This window comes from Maniola hyperantus, chromosome 13, assembly GCF_902806685.2.
Source record: "Maniola hyperantus chromosome 13, iAphHyp1.2, whole genome shotgun sequence".
In the NCBI taxonomy this organism is placed as follows: domain Eukaryota; kingdom Metazoa; phylum Arthropoda; class Insecta; order Lepidoptera; family Nymphalidae; genus Maniola; species Maniola hyperantus.
In genome coordinates this window covers 128,403-153,463 of record NC_048548.1, presented here as the reverse complement: position 1 = coordinate 153,463, position 25,061 = coordinate 128,403, and the positions used below count along the sequence as shown (strand labels likewise).

At 47.5% G+C, this 25,061-nt stretch overlaps 1 protein-coding gene across 1 annotated transcript in view; it reads right to left on the bottom strand.

Annotated features, from left to right (window-relative positions):
- Positions 1-249: 249 nt before the first annotated feature.
- The window catches only part of FoxK (forkhead box K), a 34,209-nt gene continuing 9,397 nt past the window's right edge, over positions 250-25,061 (bottom strand). Inside the window, exons 2-12 of the mRNA XM_034974866.2 lie at positions 9,547-9,707; positions 9,053-9,189; positions 7,679-7,770; positions 7,439-7,594; positions 4,674-4,829; positions 4,168-4,276; positions 3,249-3,732; positions 2,331-2,399; positions 1,962-2,064; positions 1,262-1,361; positions 250-1,186 (exon numbers count right to left, since the gene is read on the bottom strand). Of these exons, the coding sequence (XP_034830757.1) occupies positions 1,154-1,186; positions 1,262-1,361; positions 1,962-2,064; positions 2,331-2,399; positions 3,249-3,732; positions 4,168-4,276; positions 4,674-4,829; positions 7,439-7,594; positions 7,679-7,770; positions 9,053-9,189; positions 9,547-9,707 (1,600 nt within the window). The 3' untranslated portion in view covers positions 250-1,153. The remainder of the gene's footprint in view (positions 1,187-1,261; positions 1,362-1,961; positions 2,065-2,330; positions 2,400-3,248; positions 3,733-4,167; positions 4,277-4,673; positions 4,830-7,438; positions 7,595-7,678; positions 7,771-9,052; positions 9,190-9,546; positions 9,708-25,061) is intronic.

Below are 25,061 nucleotides of genomic sequence, written 5' to 3'. Positions count from 1 at the left end.
TAGAATTATAATAAATATAGCTACTTATTTTGATTGTAATAGATTAAAAACTCAAATGCTTACATGTACTTACGAATTTAAACTCCGCGCGGTATTGAACTCTCTTGTGATTGGACAGAAGTCGTGCTTATTTCGCCCGTCAAAAAGGGGTCATTTAGGGTCATTTGACGCACACATTAACAAGTTCTAGGAGAAATGTCTCACACATCTAGACCTTAGAGTTGCGTAATATTACTATACGTGTAAGCGTGGATGTGTGAGTAAAAGCACAACTGGATTTTGCTTCTGATGACGCGTCTCGTCGTCCGCGTCATGGGAGAGGACTGATAGTAGTACCGAATACCGATAGATGGCGTTCACTCAAGGTTCATCGGCTAAGCTTACACCGACCGCGGCCGTGGTTCGTGACTGTGATAGTGCTATGATTTTATTGCAAGGCGCGGCGAGCTATTTGACGAATTTTCAATTATTTAAAAAAAAGATTCCAATCATTTGTAGATTCAAAATGCCAGAGCTTTACCAGAGTAAGCCAGGGTATGCTGAGCTTTTAAGCTTATATACTTTGCACGCCACTGCTATCTGGGTGGTACATATGGTATCGTCGCTGCGCATGCAAAATCTACGCAGTGATTTTTTTAAGTTTCGGCCATTTTATTCCGTTTTAAAAGGTGCATGTGCATTGTGCGTTATTTATCATGTTTGTTAGCTCAACAATGTGTGTGTGTGTGTGTGTGATCTTCCACACAGCGGATATGTGCATTGTGCACGCGCAGCGATGCTGTGTGGATGGTGTATCCGGTCGCAGCATCCTCATCACAAGCTCTGGAGACTATTCTCTAACTCTAATTACATTTTTTTTGATAAAATTTTCTTTAAGATCAAAATCACAAAGCTAAAAAGTAATGTCTTAGCACACACGTGTCTGCATGCAAATGCGCCTTTTAACTACGTGACAATAAAAACGAAAATGCTAAAATAATTACACATAGCGGATGTTACAAGCGCAGAGAGGACGTTTAGCGACGTCATTTTGTTGTAAACGTAAAGCAGTTGATTCAACAAAGGTAGTTCCTCCTGAAATGAGTGAGTTTCACATAGCGGCGTTGGTCGGTCGGCAGTCGGCACACTTGTGTGTTGGATGTGTTTAGCCGCGTCAATACGCGCGCCGGTCGTCCATGTCCGACACCTGGCGGTCAGACAGTACGGTTAGCATTACACAGTCACAGTTCCGTAGCACAGTGCTTGGTTACAGCGTACGTACGTGGTGGTGCTTGGCGCGCTTGTGCGGCGGGTCGTCGGGCGCCTCCTCGATCACGAGCTCGCCGCCGAGCGCGCCGCAGCCCTCGTCGCCGCCGTAGCCGCTGCAACGAGCCAACTGTCACTACCGCGCACCAGCGAGCTGCTTGATGCGACCGTCAAGCAGCTCGATCAAGCCAACGCTACTTTTTCATATCTCAAACACAAAATATAAAATCGCATCAATCACGCGTCAAGCACGTAAATGCTTGACTCAAGCATCAAGCAAACTTTGTAAACAGTCAAAATGCTTGACTCAAGCATCAAGCAAACTTTGTAAACAGTCAAAATTCTTGAGTCAAGCAACCATCTACGTGCTTGACGTCACGCCACTTGACCGTCTCGGTAACGGCAAGTCAGAGGCCGCAGGTGACAGACACAGGGCACGTTCACGTCGCAACCAAAACGTCTGTTTTAACTAGTCGTGGCCGGCAAGATATACTGGACATCTGGACATTTCGGTTTCGTAGAGCGTTGTCTCTGTCACTCATACCTATATGATGTTTTGTCGGTGTCAACGACAGAGGCAACGCTCTACAGATCTGCTACCTCCTTCTAAAGGTCGATGTACTGTCTCCCGTGAAGCGGACGTCGTGTCGTGTCGGTGGGCGCTCCTTGCTCTTGTTGTCAGCTCGTGGAATCGTCAAGTCGACATAAGAACTCACGCGTAGTAAGGCTCGTGCTGATGCAGCAGCAGGTTGGCGGCCTGCAGCTCCTCGTCGGGCAGCGACACCAGCGCGCCGCCAGACGTGTTCACCACGTACTTCTCTGTAACGACAGGTAACGATCTTCATAAGAGTATACAAAGCAGTGCTTGGGGCTGTTTGTCCACCAGAGATGTGCTGCCACATTGCTGCGATGTGTGTGATGTCCACCTGCTCCACGTGGCTTCGCATTGCTCCTGAGGGCAGCTACGGACGCCCGTGCTCTCCCTACTGTCGTCATCACACGCACGGCACATCTCACCCACGTACTTAGCTCTGACCTCCTCACAGCACAGCTTGGACGTGGCATCGTACCGGACGTGTTCGTACCTTCTCTCTCGCCGCCCGCGCCGTTGGTGACCACGGTGATGTGGTGGCCAGCCATCACCAGCCCCGCGCCTGCGACAACACACGCGCGTCAGCAACCAGCGAACACTGGCCAGTGCACCACGAACCGCACTCATTATCATTATCAATATCATATTATTATCAATAAATCAGCTATCGAAGGGAAATATCAGTTTATCAATTGTATCAGTAACAACAACCCATGAGTTGCCCAACTGTCGATATTCTACACGATATGTAGACGGTGAAATGTTTGTGGTTATAGAGCCGTGGCGCCGTGGCGCCGTGGCGGCGTGGCGTGAATCGTCTTAAGCAGTACTATCAATTTCTACCATTTTTACTGACCCTTGCCTTAAAAAAACACTGAATCGAGAAATTATTGTTTGGGGCAATTCACGAACAAGTACTCGCATGTTCATTGTTCGGCTCACCTGCTGAGAAGCTCTGCCGAGGTCTTCCAGTCTCCGCAATAACGACTATGTGATCGGCAAATCGAAGGTGGGTGATGTACTCCTTGAGGTTAATGCCAAGTCCGTTCCAATCCAGAAGCAACATGTCTTCCAAAGCTGCGGTATAGCTTCGGGGAGATAACGTCTCCCTGTCCAACTCCCCGCTGCAATCGGATTGGTCTCGTAGTGTGGTCCTGTATACGGACTGACATGGTGGCGTTTTCGTATCAGCGCTTCAGCGCTTAGATATACCGGTAGTCAACAAGTTCAACATCGGAAGCCTTTTGCCGTGACACCAACTGTAGCTTACAAGAATGAAGTACCAGGAGAGCACAGCACAGGAGGTGGTACTCCCCGTTCGCACTAGGCAAGGCTGAGGCCGCAGGTACCGGTCTGTAACCGCAACACGTCAGATGCCGCTGCTGCCCCGCCTGACGACACATGTACATACCGGGCGAGCCGGGCGCGCTCTGGCTGACGGTGCTGCGCTGAGGGAACAGGTACTGCGTCGACTGGCTGCTGCTGTTGCCGTTGTTGCTGAGCCGCTGCTGCCCCGCCTGACGACACATGTACATACCGGGCGAGCCGGGCGCGCTCTGGCTGACGGTGCTGCGCTGAGGGAACAGGTACTGCGTCGACTGGCTGCTGCTGTTGCCGTTGTTGCTGAGCCGCTGCTGCCCCGCCTGACGACACATGTACATACCGGGCGAGCCGGGCGCGCTCTGGCTGACGGTGCTGCGCTGAGGGAACAGGTACTGCGTCGACTGGCTGCTGCTGTTGCCGTTGTTGCTGAGCCGCTGCTGCCCCGCCTGACGACACATGTACATACCGGGCGAGCCGGGCGCGCTCTGGCTGACGGTGCTGCGCTGAGGGAACAGGTACTGCGTCGACTGGCTGCTGCTGTTGCCGTTGTTGCTGAGCCGCTGCTGCCCCGCCTGACGACACATGTACATATCATTTGCTATCGGCTTAGGAGTCCGTACCCTGCATCATCAGGGTTGAGGAGTTGGGTCTTGGAGTTTAACCATGAAGTTGTTGCTTGGTACCTAAAATATAAATTCACCATCAACAGTTCCTAAATCTTCACGACCTAGGAGTCAGCACCCTGCATCATCAGGGTTGAGGAGATGGGACTTGAAGCTCAATTATGTAGTCATTGCTTCTTATGTAGTCAAACAATCAAACACGAGTAAAAAACTATTTGTACATGCTTAGAAAGAAGAAAAACGTCCGAATTGAGAAAATCCGACTTTTTGGAAGTCAGTCAAAAAATGGACGTCATTTCTGTAATCAGCATCCTAAAACCTAGGAAGTAATTCCCATGCATGCATTGCGACATGTTCCAATGCGGATACACAAGCGACACGCACCTGCTCGTGCTCCTCGCCGGTGAACAGGTCGGGCGTGGGCTCGCGCGACAGCTCCTCGGGCGTCACCAGCCCCGACATGCCCACCGCCGACGGCGACGTGGGCGCGCTCCTGCAACACGACCAAACAATTGCAGTTGCTCATTGACATGTAGGGGAAGTGGATATTCAGCTCAGGATCATACATTTTGTAGGATTCCGTGGGAATGTCATAGGAAAGGTCTGGAGAGCCCTGGGTCCAGAAGCTGTCGCCACTACTACCTGGAGGAGAGGCCGAAGGGGGCACGGAACTGCACGCCGCGCGGACGCCGCGGGCGGAAGGCCAGCTCGATCAGCTTGCCCTCACTCTGAGGGTCGATGCGCCAGAAGCTGTCGCCACTACTACCTGGAGGAGAGGCCGAAGGGGGCACGGAACTGCACGCCGCGCGGACGCCGCGGGCGGAAGGCCAGCTCGATCAGCTTGCCCTCACTCTGAGGGTCGATGCGCCAGAAGCTGTCGCCACTACTACCTGGAGGAGAGGCCGAAGGGGGCACGGAACTGCACGCCGCGCGGACGCCGCGGGCGGAAGGCCAGCTCGATCAGCTTGCCCTCACTCTGAGGGTCGATGCGCCAGAAGCTGCCTTTGCCCGGCTCCTCTTGACTGCGCGGCACTTTGATGAAATAGCTGCACAGAAATACAAATAAATTATAAAGACCGACTTCAGACGCCACTACAAAGTATAAACAGAATTTCTTCAATAAGTATGATAATGTAATCCTGATGGCCACCGACAGGATTGTAGAATTGGAACCTGAACTTCAAAGCCAAAGTCAAAACTTGGTGTCTAGAATACCAATTCACAATCAACAGTCCCTGAAACCTGAATCCCAACTGCTAAGGTCAGCAGCAGCACATAAGGTTAAGCCAGCATCATGATTGAGGCGTTAAGACCTGAACTTCAAAGCCAAAATCAAAACTTGGTGTCTAGAATACCAATTCACAATCAACAATCCCTGAAACCTGAATCCCAACCACTAAGGTCAGCAGCAGCACATACGGTTAAGCCAGCATCATGAGTGAGGAGTTGGGACCTGAACTTCAAAGCCAAAGTCAAAACTTGGTGTTTAGAATACCAATTCACAATCAACAATCCCTGAAACCTGAATCCCAACCACTAAGGTCAGCAGCAGCACATACGGTTAAGCCAGCATCATGAGTGAGGCGTTAAGACCTGAACTTCAAAGCCAAAGTCAAAACTTGGTGTTTAGAATACCAATTCACAATCAACAATCCCTGAAACCTGAATCCCAACCACTAAGGTCAGCAGCAGCACATACGGTTAAGCCAGCATCATGAGTGAGGAGTTGGGACCTGAACTTCAAAGCCAAAATCAAAACTTGGTGTCTAGAATACCAATTCACAATCAACAATCCCTGAAACCTGAATCCCAACCACTAAGGTCAGCAGCAGCACATACGGTTAAGCCAGCATCATGATTGAGGCGTTAAGACCTGAACTTCAAAGCCAAAATCAAAACTTGGTGTCTAGAATACCAATTCACAATCAACAATCCCTGAAACCTGAATCCCAACCACTAAGGTCAGCAGCAGCACATACGGTTAAGCCAGCATCATGATTGAGGCGTTAAGACCTGAACTTCAAAGCCAAAGTCAAAACTTGGTGTCTAGAATACCAATTCACAATCAACAGTCCCTGAAACCTGAATCCCAACTGCTAAGGTCAGCAGCAGCATATAAGGTTAAGCCAGCATCATGATTGAGGCGCAAGACCTGAACTTCAAAGCCAAAATCAAAACTTGGTGTCTAGAATACCAATTCACAATCAACAATCCCTGAAACCTGAATCCCAACCACTAAGGTCAGCAGCAGCACATACGGTTAAGCCAGCATCATGAGTGAGGCGTTAAGACCTGAACTTCAAAGCCAAAATCAAAACTTGGTGTCTAGAATACCAATTCACAATCAACAATCCCTGAAACCTGAATCCCAACCACTAAGGTCAGCAGCAGCACATACGGTTAAGCCAGCATCATGATTGAGGCGTTAAGACCTGAACTTCAAAGCCAAAATCAAAACTTGGTGTCTAGAATACCAATTCACAATCAACAATCCCTGAAACCTGAATCCCAACCACTAAGGTCAGCAGCAGCACATACGGTTAAGCCAGCATCATGATTGAGGCGTTAAGACCTGAACTTCAAAGCCAAAGTCAAAACTTGGTGTCTAGAATACCAATTCACAATCAACAATCCCTGAAACCTGAATCCCAACCACTAAGGTCAGCAGCAGCACATACGGTTAAGCCAGCATCATGATTGAGGCGTTAAGACCTGAACTTCAAAGCCAAAATCAAAACTTGGTGTCTAGAATACCAATTCACAATCAACAATCCCTGAAACCTGAATCCCAACCACTAAGGTCAGCAGCAGCACATACGGTTAAGCCAGCATCATGAGTGAGGAGTTGGGACCTGAACTTCAAAGCCAAAGTCAAAACTTGGTGTCTAGAATACCAATTCACAACAAAAATCCCTGAATTCCCACAACTAAGGTCCCATATCAGAATTGAGGAGTTGGGACCTGGAGTTCAATGACAAAGTACGTAGAATACCAATCCACAATTAGCAGTACCTAATCCCCACAGCTTAAAAGGACCCTGCAGCACCAGGATTGAGAAATTAGGAGAAATGTTTATGCTGCGTCACATGACTCCACTCACCGGTTCAGCGACAGATTGTGACGTATCGAGTTCTGCCAGCCCTTGTCTGCGGTGCGGTAGTAGGGGTAGTGCTTGGTGATGTAGCTGTAGATGCCGCTCAGCGTCAGCTGCTTGTCCTGCGCCGACGCCACCGCTTGCACGATCAGCTGCGCGTAGCTGCGGACATAGACACAGACTCCACTCACCGGTTCAGCGACAGATTGTGACGTATCGAGTTCTGCCAGCCCTTGTCTGCGGTGCGGTAGTAGGGGTAGTGCTTGGTGATGTAGCTGTAGATGCCGCTCAGCGTCAGCTGCTTGTCCTGCGCCGACGCCACCGCTTGCACGATCAGCTGCGCGTAGCTGCGGACATAGACACAGACTCCACTCACCGGTTCAGCGACAGATTGTGACGTATCGAGTTCTGCCAGCCCTTGTCTGCGGTGCGGTAGTAGGGGTAGTGCTTGGTGATGTAGCTGTAGATGCCGCTCAGCGTCAGCTGCTTGTCCTGCGCCGACGCCACCGCTTGCACGATCAGCTGCGCGTAGCTGCGGACATAGACACAGACTCCACTCACCGGTTCAGCGACAGATTGTGACGTATCGAGTTCTGCCAGCCCTTGTCTGCGGTGCGGTAGTAGGGGTAGTGCTTGGTGATGTAGCTGTAGATGCCGCTCAGCGTCAGCTGCTTGTCCTGCGCCGACGCCACCGCTTGCACGATCAGCTGCGCGTAGCTGCGGACACAGAAACAGACTACATTAAAGTACACCATGGATCTCTTTGGCACGGTCGGGTTGGGAAGGTCATGAAAGCTATACCTGTAGGGTGGCTTGGCGTCATCGCGACCTTCCCGATGATCGCGATCCCTCGCGTCCCGAGAGTTGAACCCAGAATCTGACGTGGATGAAGCCTGAAAGACAAAAATGGTACAAACATGAAAAGCGAAGATTTTCTGCACTGATTTCTATGTCTAGTCTACATTGATTTTCTCTACTTGCACCATGAAAACTTGGGAATCTAACCGAAGACTAGGTACAAGGTAGTCTCCAAGTCCTAAAACATTTCAAGGAATAGAGCAAAGGTATTTAATAGAAAGATTGAGGAGTCCACCAGGATGCCAACATAGACAAGGGGACACTCACCGCAGTGCCGTTGGAGTTGGGGCGATGCTCCGCCAGCGCCGCGTACTGCGCCACGAGCCCCAGGTCGGGGTGGCGGCGCCCCGAGGCGACGTCGGACAACTGTTCGTGGCGCAGATACCAGGATGCCGACATAGACAGGGGGACACTCACCGCAGTGCCGTTGGAGTTGGGGCGATGCTCCGCCAGCGCCGCGTACTGCGCCACGAGCCCCAGGTCGGGGTGGCGGCGCCCCGAGGCGACGTCGGACAACTGTTCGTGGCGCAGATACCAGGATGCCAACATAGACAGGGGGACACTCACCGCAGTGCCGTTGGAGTTGGGGCGATGCTCCGCCAGCGCCGCGTACTGCGCCACGAGCCCCAGGTCGGGGTGGCGGCGCCCCGAGGCGACGTCGGACAACTGTTCGTGGCGCAGATACCAGGATGCCGACATAGACAGGGGGACACTCACCGCAGTGCCGTTGGAGTTGGGGCGATGCTCCGCCAGCGCCGCGTACTGCGCCACGAGCCCCAGGTCGGGGTGGCGGCGCCCCGAGGCGACGTCGGACAACTGTTCGTGGCGCAGATACCAGGATGCCGACATAGACAGGGGGACACTCACCGCAGTGCCGTTGGAGTTGGGGCGATGCTCCGCCAGCGCCGCGTACTGCGCCACGAGCCCCAGGTCGGGGTGGCGGCGCCCCGAGGCGACGTCGGACAACTGTTCGTGGCGCAGATACCAGGATGCCGACATAGACAGGGGGACACTCACCGCAGTGCCGTTGGAGTTGGGGCGATGCTCCGCCAGCGCCGCGTACTGCGCCACGAGCCCCAGGTCGGGGTGGCGGCGCCCCGAGGCGACGTCGGACAACTGTTCGTGGCGCAGATACCAGGATGCCGACATAGACAGGGGGACACTCACCGCAGTGCCGTTGGAGTTGGGGCGATGCTCCGCCAGCGCCGCGTACTGCGCCACGAGCCCCAGGTCGGGGTGGCGGCGCCCCGAGGCGACGTCGGACAACTGTTCGTGGCGCAGATACCAGGATGCCGACATAGACAGGGGGACACTCACCGCAGTGCCGTTGGAGTTGGGGCGATGCTCCGCCAGCGCCGCGTACTGCGCCACGAGCCCCAGGTCGGGGTGGCGGCGCCCCGAGGAGCCCGCGCCGCGCGGCGACGTCGGACAACTGTTCGTGGCGCTAATGGTGCCTGCAAATAAAGGGCAAGGGAAGTTTTCATCACCAAATCACTAGGTACAAGTTATGCGACTAGGAAACAATCGAGTACCAGAAATTGCTTGAATCTTCTTCACCGCCTATTGGAAATTTGAAAATTCTGCATTCTTCTCCAGATTTTAGATGTAATATGCTTAGATGAAAGTAACGATGAGATGCAGAGCGGAGCGAGACCGATAATTAATCTACGGATGAGATCTAGATAGAAGAACGCCGCGCTCGAAAAACGTTCCATAACTTTACGCTTCGTGTCAGAATCGTTAGACAAAATGGTTTCGTGCGAATAGATTGGATTTCTCGCTGTCCTAGGGCGGCCTAGGGCAGTGCTCACCGGTGGGGGAGGGCGCGGGGCTGCGGGCGTCGTTGTCCATGGGGATGGAGATGCGCAGCGGCGGCAGCGGCGGGCCCGCGCCGCCGCCGCCGCCGCCGCTCTCCTCCACCAGCGACTGGAAGTCCAGCCGGATGTTGGTGGATGGAAAGCGGAGAGTACATCTGGAAAGAGGGAAAACGAGTTTTTAACACTGAGTTTTTTTTCTAAACTTATTGAAAAGCATTTATGTCATCCTAAACATAGAAACCCGCATATCCAGCTCTTCTGTACATCTGTAAATCACAGCTGTTCCATTCAGAAACTATTAAACCTGTGACACAGTGTGAGAAACCCTGTTACCGCTACATAGACAATTATTATTTTATACCCGAAACCCTTACTAATATTTTTTCAGGGTCCCTCCTGAAGGAATATGAAAAGCATAGAATTTCTATACATATTATAGATATTATAGAAAGGCACATAAGGGCGCAGATCATCTAAGCCCCTACACATACTATGGGGAATTGTTCTGTGGCCGGAAGTAGCCTCCAAACGAATCCAACATCCAAGCCTACAAACGAATGGGGCGCTGCTATCAAGTTTATGACATTTACTTAGAATAGTGCACTGGCTGTGTGCTGTCGACTTTCACGTTAAATTCACAGACAACAAACACAGTAGTTAGTGGTAGTGGAGATCGATCCAAGTGTCACCTGCGAGTGGAGAGTGGGGAGTGGGGAGTGGGGAGTGGGGAGGTGTATGTCACGTGTGGCGACGACATGGCGAGTGAGAATGTACGCCTCCCTATTACAGACCAACTTCAGAAGAAGGGGCGGTAGTCGGGTAAATTTGGCCGCGAAGCGATATTGAGTTGCAGCAACTACAAAGCAAACATTAGATTAGGGTCACGGGTCGTCCCCGTTGTCAACATCAACCGCTTCAGGCCAGGAACAAATCTGACGCGTGGAAACCCGAGCATGCAACTCCGATACAATGTGACACAATATTGAACTGTTAGGAGGACATGGCGAACAAAACACAACTTGTCCCTGACTTACACTGGACTTCATAGACAGTCAAGATAGGGGCTTCTTTAGGGGACCATTCGGTTGACATGACGTCAAATTCAATCTTAAATACATTACACAAATGTTGAATATGACACATGTCGCCGAATTATCGTCTAAAGAGGCCCCTATCTTGACTATGAATTCCAGTGTTAGGTTCCCGATAGATCCGACGGGTGCAAAAAGTCTAACTTCCAGAAGCCGACATATATCTGTTTATTGTTTACTTTTTTTAATTAAAGGCGATAATATAATCTACCTAAGCTCTAACGTCATACTGACCCTATCCATGACAACAAGTACGCTCCAAACATCTGAACTTCATATCTTGAGAACACAACAGAACGCGAATGGTTATTGCAATGAGGTCCACTCGGGTTGGCCTTCAGGGGAAGGAAACACGTCTACCTCAGTCACCAGTTCATCGTTTATTGGCCACTGCCTGACTATTTTACGTGCACAATTAATAAATGCAATTTGAAACCGAACAGTGAACAATCCGCTAGTAATGAAGTAAACAAATACTTCAGATGAAATGATCAGTTATCTTCAAGTACACGATGCGTATTGCGTTGCAGTTCGCACAAACTAAACATAAACAATCCGTAGTGAGCACTGAGCACCAACACGCCAACAATGTCAATACTTACCATCTGACACCATCATCAGTAGGGTGATTGCGATCGGGACATTGTGGCTGGCATTCTACCGTAATGGCGCAGGATTGACAGAACGGAGAGAGCTTAGAGCAATAATACAAGGGAGGTAGTTGTCTGCCGGCTGATAGCTCAAGGAGCCTGTAGCCGTGCCAGTACCCACCGAGCTACTAGCTAGCCCCTAGCGGAAAACGCATTGTTGGAGGATCCCAAAGCTGGATGTAGGGCGACGTCCAGCTGTAGGCGTCTGTCGGTTGAGACCTTTACGACAACTTACTATGAGGAAAAATAAAATTGTTGAAACCATAGGGGTAAAAACTGCTGTACCCCTTCCAGGTTCCTACGCCCGCTCCCATCTTAGACTGCATCATCACTTACCACCAGGTGACTGGTGAGATTGCAGTCAAGGGCTAACTTGTATCTGAATAATGAAAAAAAAGCATCGGCTGGTACGGTCGTACGGTGGTTGGTCGGTTGGTTGGTTGGTTGGTTGGTTGGTTGGTTGGTTGGTTGGTCGGTTGGTTGGTTGGTTGGTTGGTTGGTTGGTCGGTTGGTCGAGACTATTGGTATATAGGTATGTAAAGCAATAAATGGTACGTAAGTACATAATCTAAATATATAAAATGAAATGGTGACTGACTGACTGATCTATCAACGCACAGCTCAAACTACTGGACGGATCGGACTGAAATTTGGCATGCAGATAGCTATTATGACGTAGGTATCGTATAGTAGGTATAGTATTTTTGAAAATTCAATCCCTAAGGGGGTGAAATAGGAGTTTGTAGTGTATGTGTAGGTAGTCCAAGCGGACGAAGTCGCGAGCATAAGCTAGTAATAAACAAAACAATTAAGCCGCCCTGGCGCCACTCGCGGCTGTAACAGGTCCAAGCTCCAGTTAGTATCTCACACCTACTGCGGTGTACGTCGGAGGGGTCAAGTTAGTTTGCCGCCGATCATAACAACTACTGCTACAAGGTCACGAGCTCCAGTTAGTATGGGATCGCATCTCACACCTACTGCGGTGTACGTCGGAGGGGTCAAGTTAGTTTGGCGCCGATCATAACAACTACTGCTACAAGGTCACGAGCTCCAGTTAGTATGGGATCGCATCTCACACCTACTGCGGTGTACGTCGGAGGGGTCAAGTTAGTTTGCCGCCGATCATAACAACTACTGCTACAAGGTCACGAGCTCCAGTTAGTATGGGATCGCATCTCACACCTACTGCGGTGTACGTCGGAGGGGTCAAGTTAGTTTGCCGCCGATCATAACAACTACTGCTACAAGGTCACGAGCTCCAGTTAGTATGGGATCGCATCTCACACCTACTGCGGTGTACGTCGGAGGGGTCAAGTTAGTTTGGCGCCGATCATAACAACTACTGCTACAAGGTCACGAGCTCCAGTTAGTATGGGATCGCATCTCACACCTACTGCGGTGTACGTCGGAGGGGTCAAGTTAGTTTGCCGCCGATCATAACAACTACTGCTACAAGGTCACGAGCTCCAGTTAGTATGGGATCGCATCTCACACCTACTGCGGTGTACGTCGGAGGGGTCAAGTTAGTTTGCCGCCGATCATAACAACTACTGCTACAAGGTCACGAGCTCCAGTTAGTATGGGATCGCATCTCACACCTACTGCGGTGTACGTCGGAGGGGTCAAGTTAGTTTGCCGCCGATCATAACAACTACTGCTACAAGGTCACGAGCTCCAGTTAGTATGGGATCGCATCTCACACCTACTGCGGTGTACGTCGGAGGGGTCAAGTTAGTTTGGCGCCGATCATAACAACTACTGCTACAAGGTCACGAGCTCCAGTTAGTATGGGATCGCATCTCACACCTACTGCGGTGTACGTCGGAGGGGTCAAGTTAGTTTGGCGCCGATCATAACAACTACTGCTACAAGGTCACGAGCTCCAGTTAGTATGGGATCGCATCTCACACCTACTGCGGTGTACGTCGGAGGGGTCAAGTTAGTTTGGCGCCGATCATAACAACTACTGCTACAAGGTCACGAGCTCCAGTTAGTATGGGATCGCATCTCACACCTACTGCGGTGTACGTCGGAGGGGTCAAGTTAGTTTGGCGCCGATCATAACAACTACTGCTACAAGGTCACGAGCTCCAGTTAGTATGGGATCGCATCTCACACCTACTGCGGTGTACGTCGGAGGGGTCAAGTTAGTTTGGCGCTGATCATAACAACTACTGCTACAAGGTCACGAGCTCCAGTTAGTATGGGATCGCATCTCACACCTACTGCGGTGTACGTCGGAGGGGTCAAGTTAGTTTGGCGCCGATCATAACAACTACTGCTACAAGGTCACGAGCTCCAGTTAGTATGGGATCGCATCTCACACCTACTGCGGTGTACGTCGGAGGGGTCAAGTTAGTTTGGCGCCGATCATAACAACTACTGCTACAAGGTCACGAGCTCCAGTTAGTATGGGATCGCATCTCACACCTACTGCGGTGTACGTCGGAGGGGTCAAGTTAGTTTGGCGCCGATCATAACAACTACTGCTACAAGGTCACGAGCTCCAGTTAGTATGGGATCGCATCTCACACCTACTGCGGTGTACGTCGGAGGGGTCAAGTTAGTTTGGCGCCGATCATAACAACTACTGCTACAAGGTCACGAGCTCCAATTCTACTTCATACAATTTAGTGTTGTTTCTTTTTCTACTCCGTACAGACTACAGAGTGACACGCCTGACTTCCATCTGATCTCCGAAACTGGTTGAGCTGAACCTACAAGTAGGCGGACATCTAGACAGCATATTAGTGTCAAGTAGATACGGTCGCCGGTAGAGCATCTATGACGTCACCGTACAGATCTCGGCTTGCAACAGGTAGCCACAGCCAGCCAACACTCTCTACGAGTCTACGAGTCTGCTGCAGACATTCGCAATAGCTAATAGGCTACTTGACTCATATCTAATTTCGTCCAATAAATGATTATTTATTATAGTATTTTGCTTAAGACAACGAAATATATCAATAACAATTATTAAAAACGCAGGATGGATATATAAATCCAATTTAAAAAAATACAGTTTTTATTTTTATTTGAAACGCAGAAAACGCTGTCAGCCATGATGTGACGTCATTAAATATGTAAACAAAGAAATGTCATCCCTATGTCACGCGCATATCCATATATATAAAATTTAGAGTCCTGACTAACTTATATATCAACGCACAGCCTAAACAGCTGGTCCTAGATACATGAAATTTGGTGGGTGTGTTCTTTGTAGGTAAAGAGAAGGTATCCACTAGGAAAGGATTTTTTGAAATTCCACCCCTGAGTGGGTTAAATGGAGGTTTGAAATTTATGAAGTCCACGCGGGCGAAGTCACGTGCATAAGCTAGTTTTTATATATTTCTAAAAACTCATAGTAAACGTAAAAAAATATCGTTTTCTCTTTATAAATTGAATAAGTTATTAAGTAAGACTTACAACAAAGTGATCTTTGCAAAAATAAATTTGGGTTGAAGTCGTTAGTCATATAGAATCCCTTTAAGCAACTCTTTGCGTGTTACGTATATTTATTTCACTGGGCACTCTAATCCACAACTTTCCTGTGGTCTTTATCGATGCGTTTTTTACTTTCTCGGATGATACAATAATGATAATTACTATATTTTTCATGTAAACTAGTATAGAAGTCATGTTTATTAAACTTTGGGAGGTTATGCTGTTGTTTACAAATGCATGACGTCAGAGCACAGATAATCTATCGGCCAAACATGGCCGACAGTGTTTTTACCTGTCTAAGAAAAAAATATTTTTAAATTAAAGTTTTACGGTTTTTAGGGCGCAAAAAAATATAGTGTTAATTTTTTTGATATAATAGGATAAATATTAACCATTTAAGACCAACTTAAAAAAAGTGTCAAGTAGCCTATTGTGTCTTACAAAACTATTGTATTCAATTTGTTTCAACGTGGGCCTTACACCATGTCTCAGAAATCAACCCTCGTCCATTTATGTTCATGTACGGCATGTTCTTGTTCTCACCGGGGCTGGTTTCCGCACTTCTCTGTTTGTTGTGCGGGGTGTAGTGTGCGGGTGCACGGCGTATCGGCAGTGCTACAATGTAAGACGCCTCACTGATATCTGTTATGATGATATCACTATCGGCGGCCGCCAAAATACACCATTTGTATGTAAACAAACAGTTTTATCGCCACGTCGCGCGTCGCGTCGTCGTCACACGAGCAGCTATATACGCCACAGGTCGACATGGCGATCGGGCTATGAGGCTACTACACACTCGCAGGGTTTCGGGAATGTTTTGGAATAGTTGGCACCTTGTGTCACAGTTACACACGGGGGTGTGACTCGACGGGAATAACCCGACGCGACTACATAAGTTAGATAAAGAAAAACTATCTATCTCCATCTAACTATAAACTCTGGCTTTGAGTTAGGTAGGTACTATAGGTCCACTTGATTCGTATCGTAGACGTCAGTTAGTATAGCAACTAAACCTAACTAATCAGTTCGTCCACCAACAGTAAGGGCCTACGCACACGGCGCATTTGTAACGCGCCGAAGACGCGCGGTTTGTACGCGTAGAGGCGTTCTAATCAAAGCTCATTTGTATCGCGTTTGTATAATATTATCGACGCTAGAAAAGAAAACTAAGCGACAATAAGTTCAACGATAAAGTCTTTACTTGTTAGGTGCCGGCAATATCCGACCATTTCTAAATCCTCTGGTAAAATGGTCAGGTCCCCTGCAGCATCAGAATTGAGGAGATGGAATACATATTTTCTATGGGAAAATATTCTCTTTTTTTAAATCAGTAATAAAGCCAGCGTAAGTAGTGTTGTCTCGTCCGACTCCACTGTACTACTGTGAAGGAGTCGCCGGCGCCGATCGCTGATACGCGCCACTAATTGTTTGTACGTGTGTAAAGGTTTACCGTCGGCGTGTGAGGCGCGTGAACCGCACAGTGCACTGCACGACGCGCGTCGTGTGCATGTGCTCTAACTCCGAATCAATATCATGTAGGTACGCTTGTTTACGTCGCAGCATCGACGTTGTTGAATTGAACCTTACTCCCACCAAATACAGTGCTATTCACTCTACTTCATACTTGTGGTGTTGATTACTTTGTTCGTCTGTTTCAACAACAATAACAAGTCACACGAGGGTTTCAAACGCGCCCTACTCTGTGAGGAGGCTTGCAACGAACTCAACGAACGATAGAGTTAGTGTTTGTTGTGTTTGTATGCGGTGGCGGTGGTGGCGCGCTAAGGCGGTGTACAGACAGTATCGACCGCCGCGTCCTTCGCCCCGTGCCCTTTCGGCACAAAGCGGCTGTTTCGGGAAGAGCAGCTCCGAGCCGCCGCCGCCGCCGCCGCCGCCGCCGCCGCCGCACGTGTATTGTTTACCTATTTAACTGGTTCACCTTGTTTGAGACAAAGTCAGCGCGTCAAATGTTCTTCGTCTCAACATCACACATATCATAGCAGAAATAAAGCTCTATCAGGACGCGTCGAATTAAATAAAGAGGAAAAGAGAGTAAAAGTGTACAGGGAAGCACTTGTCACTGTGAGAGATCTCTAGTCTCTGCCAGCTACCGGAGACAGCGCGAGAGGTTGAGGTGCAAGCCGCGCTTTCCAGTCTCTCGTTTCGCAGCCAGGCTCTACGGCCATATGCCCTAGTGGCGAAAGTGTTGCGACAATAGATAGGTACGTAGTAGGCAGTTCATCACGACTGGCACTACCGGGGAAGGCGACGTCAACATGTCTATTTGCACACAATCGACATCGCCATTCGCCTGACGCGTCAACGGACGGAAGGCTGACCATAAAAAGAACGGGCCTAATTGAGAACCACCTCCTTTTTGGAAGTCGGTTAAAAACTGCGCCCAATTCAGCGGCAGTGCCGTGACGTCACCTCGTGACTCAGCTGTACGACTATATTGTTTACGATGACACCCTATCTAAATATATACATAAAAGGAAAAGGTGACTGACTGACTGACTGATCTACCAACGCACAGCTCAAACTACAGGACAGATCGGGCTGAAATTTGGCATGCAGATAGCTATTATGGCGTAGACATCCGCTAAGGGATCTTTAAAAATACAACCCCTAAGGGGGTGAAATAGGGGTTCGAAATTTGTGTATTTGTGTATTCCACGCGGACGAAGTCACGGGCATAGGCTAGTTCGTTAATATGCATGATTGCAACAAATATACCATTAACTCATCAGCAAATCACCACACTTGAGATTGTTATAAATAAATAATAATAATGACTGTCGCAGCTTTTCAGCCACGACCAGCACGACCAGCACGACCAGCACGACCAGCACGTCCAGCACGGAGCAGCGGACGCAGCATTCTCTGACGATTAGTTCTGCACCAACAGGTCCAGAGTCCAGACTAAACCAGCCGAGTGCGAGTCAGACTCGCACTCCGAGGGTTCCTTGCTACAGTCGTATTTTTTTATATTTGTTCACGATAAAGCAAAAATGAATAGAAACCTATACCTGCCAAATTTCACGATTCTAGGTCAACGGGAAGTACCGTTTCTTGACAGAAAGACAGACAGTCAACAAAGTGATCCTATAAGCTTTCCGTTTTTCGTTTTAAGGTACGGAGCCCTAAAAATCATTATTCACTCTTGTTTCGGTGGTACTCCGGGTATACGGGCAGGGAGGAGGTAATCTGTCGCCATTGTGGGAAGTGTGTCGTCATGACCATGATCTATTTATATATTAAGAGAAGATGTTCTAACATAGTCACTAAATTCGGCGTAAGATAAAGCCGCGCCTTGAAAGATAAAATCACATATTTAGCGCGTGAACATTTTGTTCATGTATAGAGATGAATGAACGGATCCGCCTCTCGGGGTTATTATTAGAGTTGTCCACATTTGACTGGTGTGTCTCAACTCTCAGTCGTCATATCTGTGACTCAAATCATACTTCAATGTACAATCTTAACATTGAATCAGTCAATTCCCAAGTGATAATGACTCAAATTCCTTTCCTAACATGTCTAAACCATCGTCATGATTCGATTCTCCCAGCGGCGGCGGCGGCGGCGGCGCCTCGTTCGAGCCATTGCCACTTCGGCTTCGCAACTGTCCTCCTCATGTCCATGCCCCCTGGGCCCTAGCGTGGGCTAGCGGCCACGTCACCAACTCACCACTGGCAACACGCACTGTTCGTGACGTGACCACTCACCAGTGCGCGCTACAGAGCAGTGCGACTAGGCTCTCTTGGCAGTCGAATGACATTGCCAGGGGGCGCTGTTGGAGAACAAAGCCAATATTCAACGAACAAAGGGGTACTTAGCCAAGATAGCCTTGTCGCACGTTAGGCTGTCTGGCTGTCTGGCTGTGGATGTAAATAAGTTGTCCTTCACTCGAATGATGTTGTTTATGCTCAAGTCGCTCTAGGCAATAGGCAATAGGCAATAGGCATAGGAAACGCGAGTAGCACGGACCTACTTACCTACCATACAATGTTTAGATAAATTGAAGCTGATTAGATATCCGCGATTCGGCCATTTATGATATATGTATGTACCTACCAACTATATCTACTCACTAGCTCTTGCCCACGACTTCGCCTGTGGTACATACTATTCTGTCATTTATGCAGCCTATGTTACTTTTGAATAACATAGCTTTCTAATGGTGTAAGAATTATTAAAATCGGTTCAGTAGTTTCAGAGTTTATCGAATACAAACACACAAAGCTTTCCTCTTTATAATATTAGTGCCACAGTACAGATAGGTACGGGTTTTATTTTATTTATTCAGATACAAGATAGCCCTTGACTGCAATCTCACCTGGTGGTAGGTGATGATGCAGTCTAAGATGATAGCGGGCTAACCTGGAAGGGGTATGGCAGTTTTTTATTAAACCCATACCCCTTTGGTTTCTACACGGCATCGTACCGGAACGCTAAAACGCTTGGCGGCACGGCTTTGCCGGTAGGGTGGTAACTAGCCACGGCCGAAGCCTCCCACCAGACGGTTCGGTGTAGTCGAGTGCATTATTTATTTATTTTTATTTTATTTTATTTTATTTAATAGGAAGCCAACGGTACATATAGGTATCGATACTATACCTATATGTACTCATATCTTTACAACTACAATATGTCGACGTACCTACCTACCATCATAAAGTGAGCATTTGCAACAGACTTTTCGACCTTGAGCTGTATATATATATATATACACATACATATATATATATATACATACATATATAGCTATATATACATATATATATATATATATATATATATAAATGTATAACTTTATTATCAAACCCACTTATCTCCTGGACGCAGGTAGCCCTATTTTTCTTTGATTTCACGTCACCATAACCTAATATTTGAAATACCGTCGATTCAGGGTCAAACCGAGAGTTCCCTCACTCTAGTTCACTCTGCCAAAACTATAAGTGTCGCAAATTATATTGAGTATCGATCGTCCGAATGGCGCTATTCGCTAATTGTGCGGAAAACGTTCACAAACACCGATAAGGTTGTGGCCAAACATTTGATCGGCCCACTTCCGTCAACGTGGCTAACTGGCTACTGGCTACTGGCTACTGGCTACTGGCTACTGGCTACTGGCTACTGGCTACTGGCTACTGGCTACTGGCTACTGGCTACTGGCTACTGGCTACTGGCTACTGGCTACTGGCTACTGGCTACTGGCTACTGGCTACTGGCTACTGGCTACCACAACACAAAGCTCGTAGGTAGGTACACAAAATAATGTACATCGACCTTTACAATGAGATTTCGGCTTTGTACAGCGTTGTCTCTGTCGCTAATATCTATGTGACGTTTTGTCGGTCTCAACTCTCAACGACAGAGACAATGCTCTACAAAACCGCTATCTCTTTCTAAAGGTCGATGTACATTATTTTCTGCCGCGTACTGTACTATATTAACTTAAAGTTACGCAATAATAGTTTGAGAGATTTCTAAGTCTTTAGATATCTAACTAAGGTAAATATTTTGGTCAGTACTAATGAGTAGATGATCAGTCGTTAGAATATAACATACTAACGTCGTCGTAGCCTGCGACAGACACACCCGCACAGCCTCCGCGCTAGCCCGGCGCGGGTGACGTGCGGGTGACGTGCGGGCACGTGCGGGGCGTCTCGACCTCTCGCAGACGATCTAGCATCATCCACACTCCATAGACATCTGCTAGTGCGCAGTTGTCTGTATTGACGCTGTCATATAAGTGTTTATTCTAGTAACATTTATTCTAGAATTTCAATTTTGGTCGCGACTCGCGACGATGCCGTAATAGAAAAACCCATGGGGCACCGCGGTGACGTCACTACGTCCGGGTAGGCAGCTAGGCAGTAGGCAGTAGGCACTAGCCATAGACATAGGTAATGCAGGGCGACGCGGGTGAGACGCGGCCGGCGTCCACCAGTCTCGCGGGAGCAACAAAGCTTCGGCGAGTTCAGCGTAGTGGTGACGACAGTCATGGATCACTTTGCGGGGCACTCAATTATTATTAGTAGATGTACCTATTAACGTGACCACTTATACTTAACCCACACATTTTTTGGCGACGGAACTTCATACTAAAGTCAGAAAAATCAGTCAGTCAGACAGTCACCTTTTCCTTTTATATGTCTAGATAGTTTTTGATTTATCGTGAAAAATGAGCAAAAAATACGAGTGTAATGATACGGAACCCACGATGCGCGAGTCTGACTCGCACTTGGCCGGTTTTGACCAGTTACAATGTTCATATTGACGATTCTTCGAAATCAATGCACGATTTACAAAGTATCGGCATTACAACACACGTCGATCGAGATCAACATTTGGGATAACGTGTCTACGTGCGTCGTGCAGCCTGTGTATGTGTAGTGTGTATGTGTAGTGTGTAGTGTGTATGTGTAGTGTGTACCTGTCCACACTCCACTCCCGATAACACTCGCGCCGGGCGCCCACGCGTGCCTTTTTGGCGGATAGGATTTTCATCTCCAGTTGTAATGAAATAAGGTTGAATTTGTAATAGGGAGTGAGGGAGATGCGTCAAGTGTGTGCCGCCGGTGCGGTGGTGCAGTCACTGGTGCACTTCGTAAATAGTCTGCATTCTACCGCGACCGGCCAGCGCGGAGCATCGCACTATCGGCGGGGGGGGGGGGGGGGGTACCTACAGGCACATAGTTGGTATTTGTGCATTTATCCCTTACAATTAGCTTCCAAACTGGTGGTAGAGTTTTTGCAAATATTATAAGAGCCATAAGTTTGCCTTCATGACATAGGTATTCCTGTACATATTAGTGAATAGTAGATAATATCCGCGAATGGCGCTATGGCGCTATGGCGCTATGGCGCTATGGCGCTATGGCGCTATGGCAGGCGGCAGGTTTGTCCCCAGATAAGTAACTAGGTAGCGGCTTGTTTACATTAGATTCTCACTTCTCGTGAACGTGAATGAATAACAAATGAGTCATGACAGTAAAACTTACTTCGCGATAAACACGTTCATACACGGTTCAGTATTAACACGTTCATACACGGTTCAGTATTAACACGTTCATACACGGTTCAGTATTAACATGGCTATCATATTGTTTAAAAAAAACCCGGCCAAGTGCAGAAGTGGAGTCGCGCACCGAGAGTACTGCAGTTGTATTTTGGACGATAAATCAAAAGCTGTAATGCATAAAAATAAATAAAAATCTGTTTTAGAATGTACAAGTAAAGTAAAGATTTTTTGTGATGTAACCACAAATCAAGGTTTTCGGATTTTTCCCCTTACGTGTGCTATAAGAATATAGCTACCTGCTAAATTTCATGATTCTAGGTCAACGGGAAGCACCTACCCTATAGGTTTTCGTGACAGACACGACAGACAGACAGACAACAGAGTGATCCTACAAGGGTTCCTTTTTTCCTTGTGATGTACGGAACCCTAAAAAAGTATGTTTGCGACGAAGGTTTAATCTATAAAGTCATGACTGTCAGCATGAAGAGATGGTTGAGGCTAACTGCTCGTTAGCGGACAAGGATGAGGACAAGAAGAATGCACCGAGCACTGGTTCGGAGTGCGTGGCCGGGCCTCGCGAGGAGTGCTCCTCCTGCAGCCAGCAGCAGATCCGGTGGCTGCTCTTTGAAAACATTCCATTGACAATCACATTATGCATGTACTAAATTGCAGTCTAATCTATGATCTAGGGACTCTACAATCTACATCTAATCGTTGGCAACAAACATTCTGACTATTGTAATAACTGGTACAGAACACTGAAGACCTGGGTAGTTGAGCGAGGGGTGTTTATTAACAGACTTCAAAAAAAGGAGGAGGTTCTCAATTCGTCGGATTTTTTTTAATGTATGTTACCGGATTACTCGAAGACGCCTGGACCGATTTTGAAAATTCTTTTTTTGTTTGAAAGGGTATACTTCAAAGTTGGTCCCGTTTAAATTTGGTGAAGATCTGAGGAACATCTTCGAAGATAGATAATGGATAAGACTAATAGATAACTCCTCAACGGATAAGAGTAAATTGCTCGCGATCAGTGTAATAGCTTAGTAAACAGTAGATTTTTAACCAGTCATAGCATAATTCCATGGGGCCACTAAAAATTGTGAAATAAATTTTTTTTTACAAAAAAAATAAAAACCGACTTGGATACACAAACACTAAAAATTGAAAAATAATTTAGCTGCGCGAATCGTCTAGACTTCATATTTTTATGAGACTCCACAATGGCACCCCATTGGCACCGACCCCAAAAAATATTATTATGGAACTATATTAACTCTTATATACATAATATATTCGGTAATAAATTAAATTATTTTTCAATTTTTAGTGTTTGTGTATCGAAGTCGGTTTTTTTTTTGTAAAAAAATTTTTTCTCTGTAGGTACCTACTGGACGCAGACAATGTTTCAAAGATAAGCGGATAGCGTGAATTCGGCGACACAACTATTTGTCATCAGGCGCTAGTAAACAAACAGAAATAGCCGGGCGGCGGCGCACCGCACGACGCAGCACGCAGCACGCAGCACGCAGCACGCAGTGCAGCAACTGGCGGGAGCGGCTGCCGACTGAACACTATGTACAGTACACTTCCATACTAGCGTATAAAAATAACACTTTTTTCCCTAACTGCAAATTCATGGTTTTCGAATTTTTCCCTTTAATAATACCACTTGCCATCTAGACCATCGCGGTGGTAAATACCCTATTTCCTAGCAGGGTCTCGACAGACAGACAAACAATTCCATTCTGTCTCTGTACGGAAACTATTCCTTTTTTATACGGAATCCGTACAATAGGAATCAGGATGCTTGTTGGAACTATGGAACTCTATTTTGGATTATAATCAAGAGCATCACTACCTTAGCCGAGTTTCTTGCTGGTTCTTCTCGGTAGGAACGGCATTCCGAACCAGTGGTAAATTAAAACTACCTGACTATTCATAAGTACTTGTAAAAAGTTTACATGAATAAAAAAACATTCTATTCTATTCTATTCTTATAACTAGCAGATCATTTCATGGTATAAGTATGATATGTTTAGTAAGTAATCCTCTCTCATCGTGTAACATCTGCAGATTATCCTGGACCAGCCAGACGTGACACACAACACAACACAACACAACACAACACAACACAACACAACACAACACTTTGATTACAGAAACGCAATCGATATCAGTAGCAACTAGCAACTAGCATGGCGTGCTTTTGCTTTGATTAAACATTGTTATCGTAGCCTTTGTTGCGATAATCATTGTATTAATATGGGTTTTCAGGTACTCGTGTTTTGCATAGTATGTTTCTTTTATTGTATGTAATTAGTTTGTATGTTGTTTGCCATGGTACAGTCAAAGTCATTTTGGATTTTAGAAAATCACTAGCGACCCGCCCCGGCTTCGCATGGGTGCAATGTAAATACGAATGTGGTGTCAGTGAGGACTGAGGAGTGATTAATAATAATCCATACTAATTTATAAATGCAACAGTGTGTCTGTCTGTCTGCTAGCTTTTCACGATCCATCTGTTCAACCGATTTTGATGATTTTCGATGGAAGCTTGATTTCTTCTCAAAGTGATCCTATAAGGGTTCCGTTTTTCCTTTTGAGGTACGGAACACTAAAAACGTGAGCATTTTGCTGTAGTTGGGTAAGGATTAGGAGATATCATTTCGAATCTGTTGATAAAACAATAAAGTTTTTCTGTTAGGGAAATGTCCAACGTTCATATAATTTTTTTTTTTATTCAGATTAGCCCTTGACTGCAATCTCACCTGATGGTAAGTGACGATGCAGTCTAAGGTGGGAGCGGGATAATTAGCGTAACGTGGTGCAATAGTCATTGTAACTTGTAACCGATCCATATATAAAAATCCATTACCAACAAACCCGATTTTGATCGTTTTGAAAATGCATGTTCCTTATTGTTCACAGATTACAGATACAAGTTGCCTAATTGCGGATTTTGTCGCAGGAATTACCTAAGTAGTAGGTACTTAGACGCAAACTACAAACTGGAATAGAACACTACATAGGGACTATTCAAAATAAGGTTTCGGAGTCCGGAACGGATTTGCTCCCCAGCGAGCAAACAGAGCTGCATTCCAGCGGGCCGCATGCCCACGTGTACACCGTACAGAGCTGCATTCCAGCGGGCCGCATGCCCACGTGTACACCGTACAGAGCTGCATTCCAGCGGGCCGCATGCCCACGTGTACACCGTACAGAGCTGCATTCCAGCGGGCCGCATGCCCACGTGTACACCGTACAGAGCTGCATTCCAGCGGGCCGCAT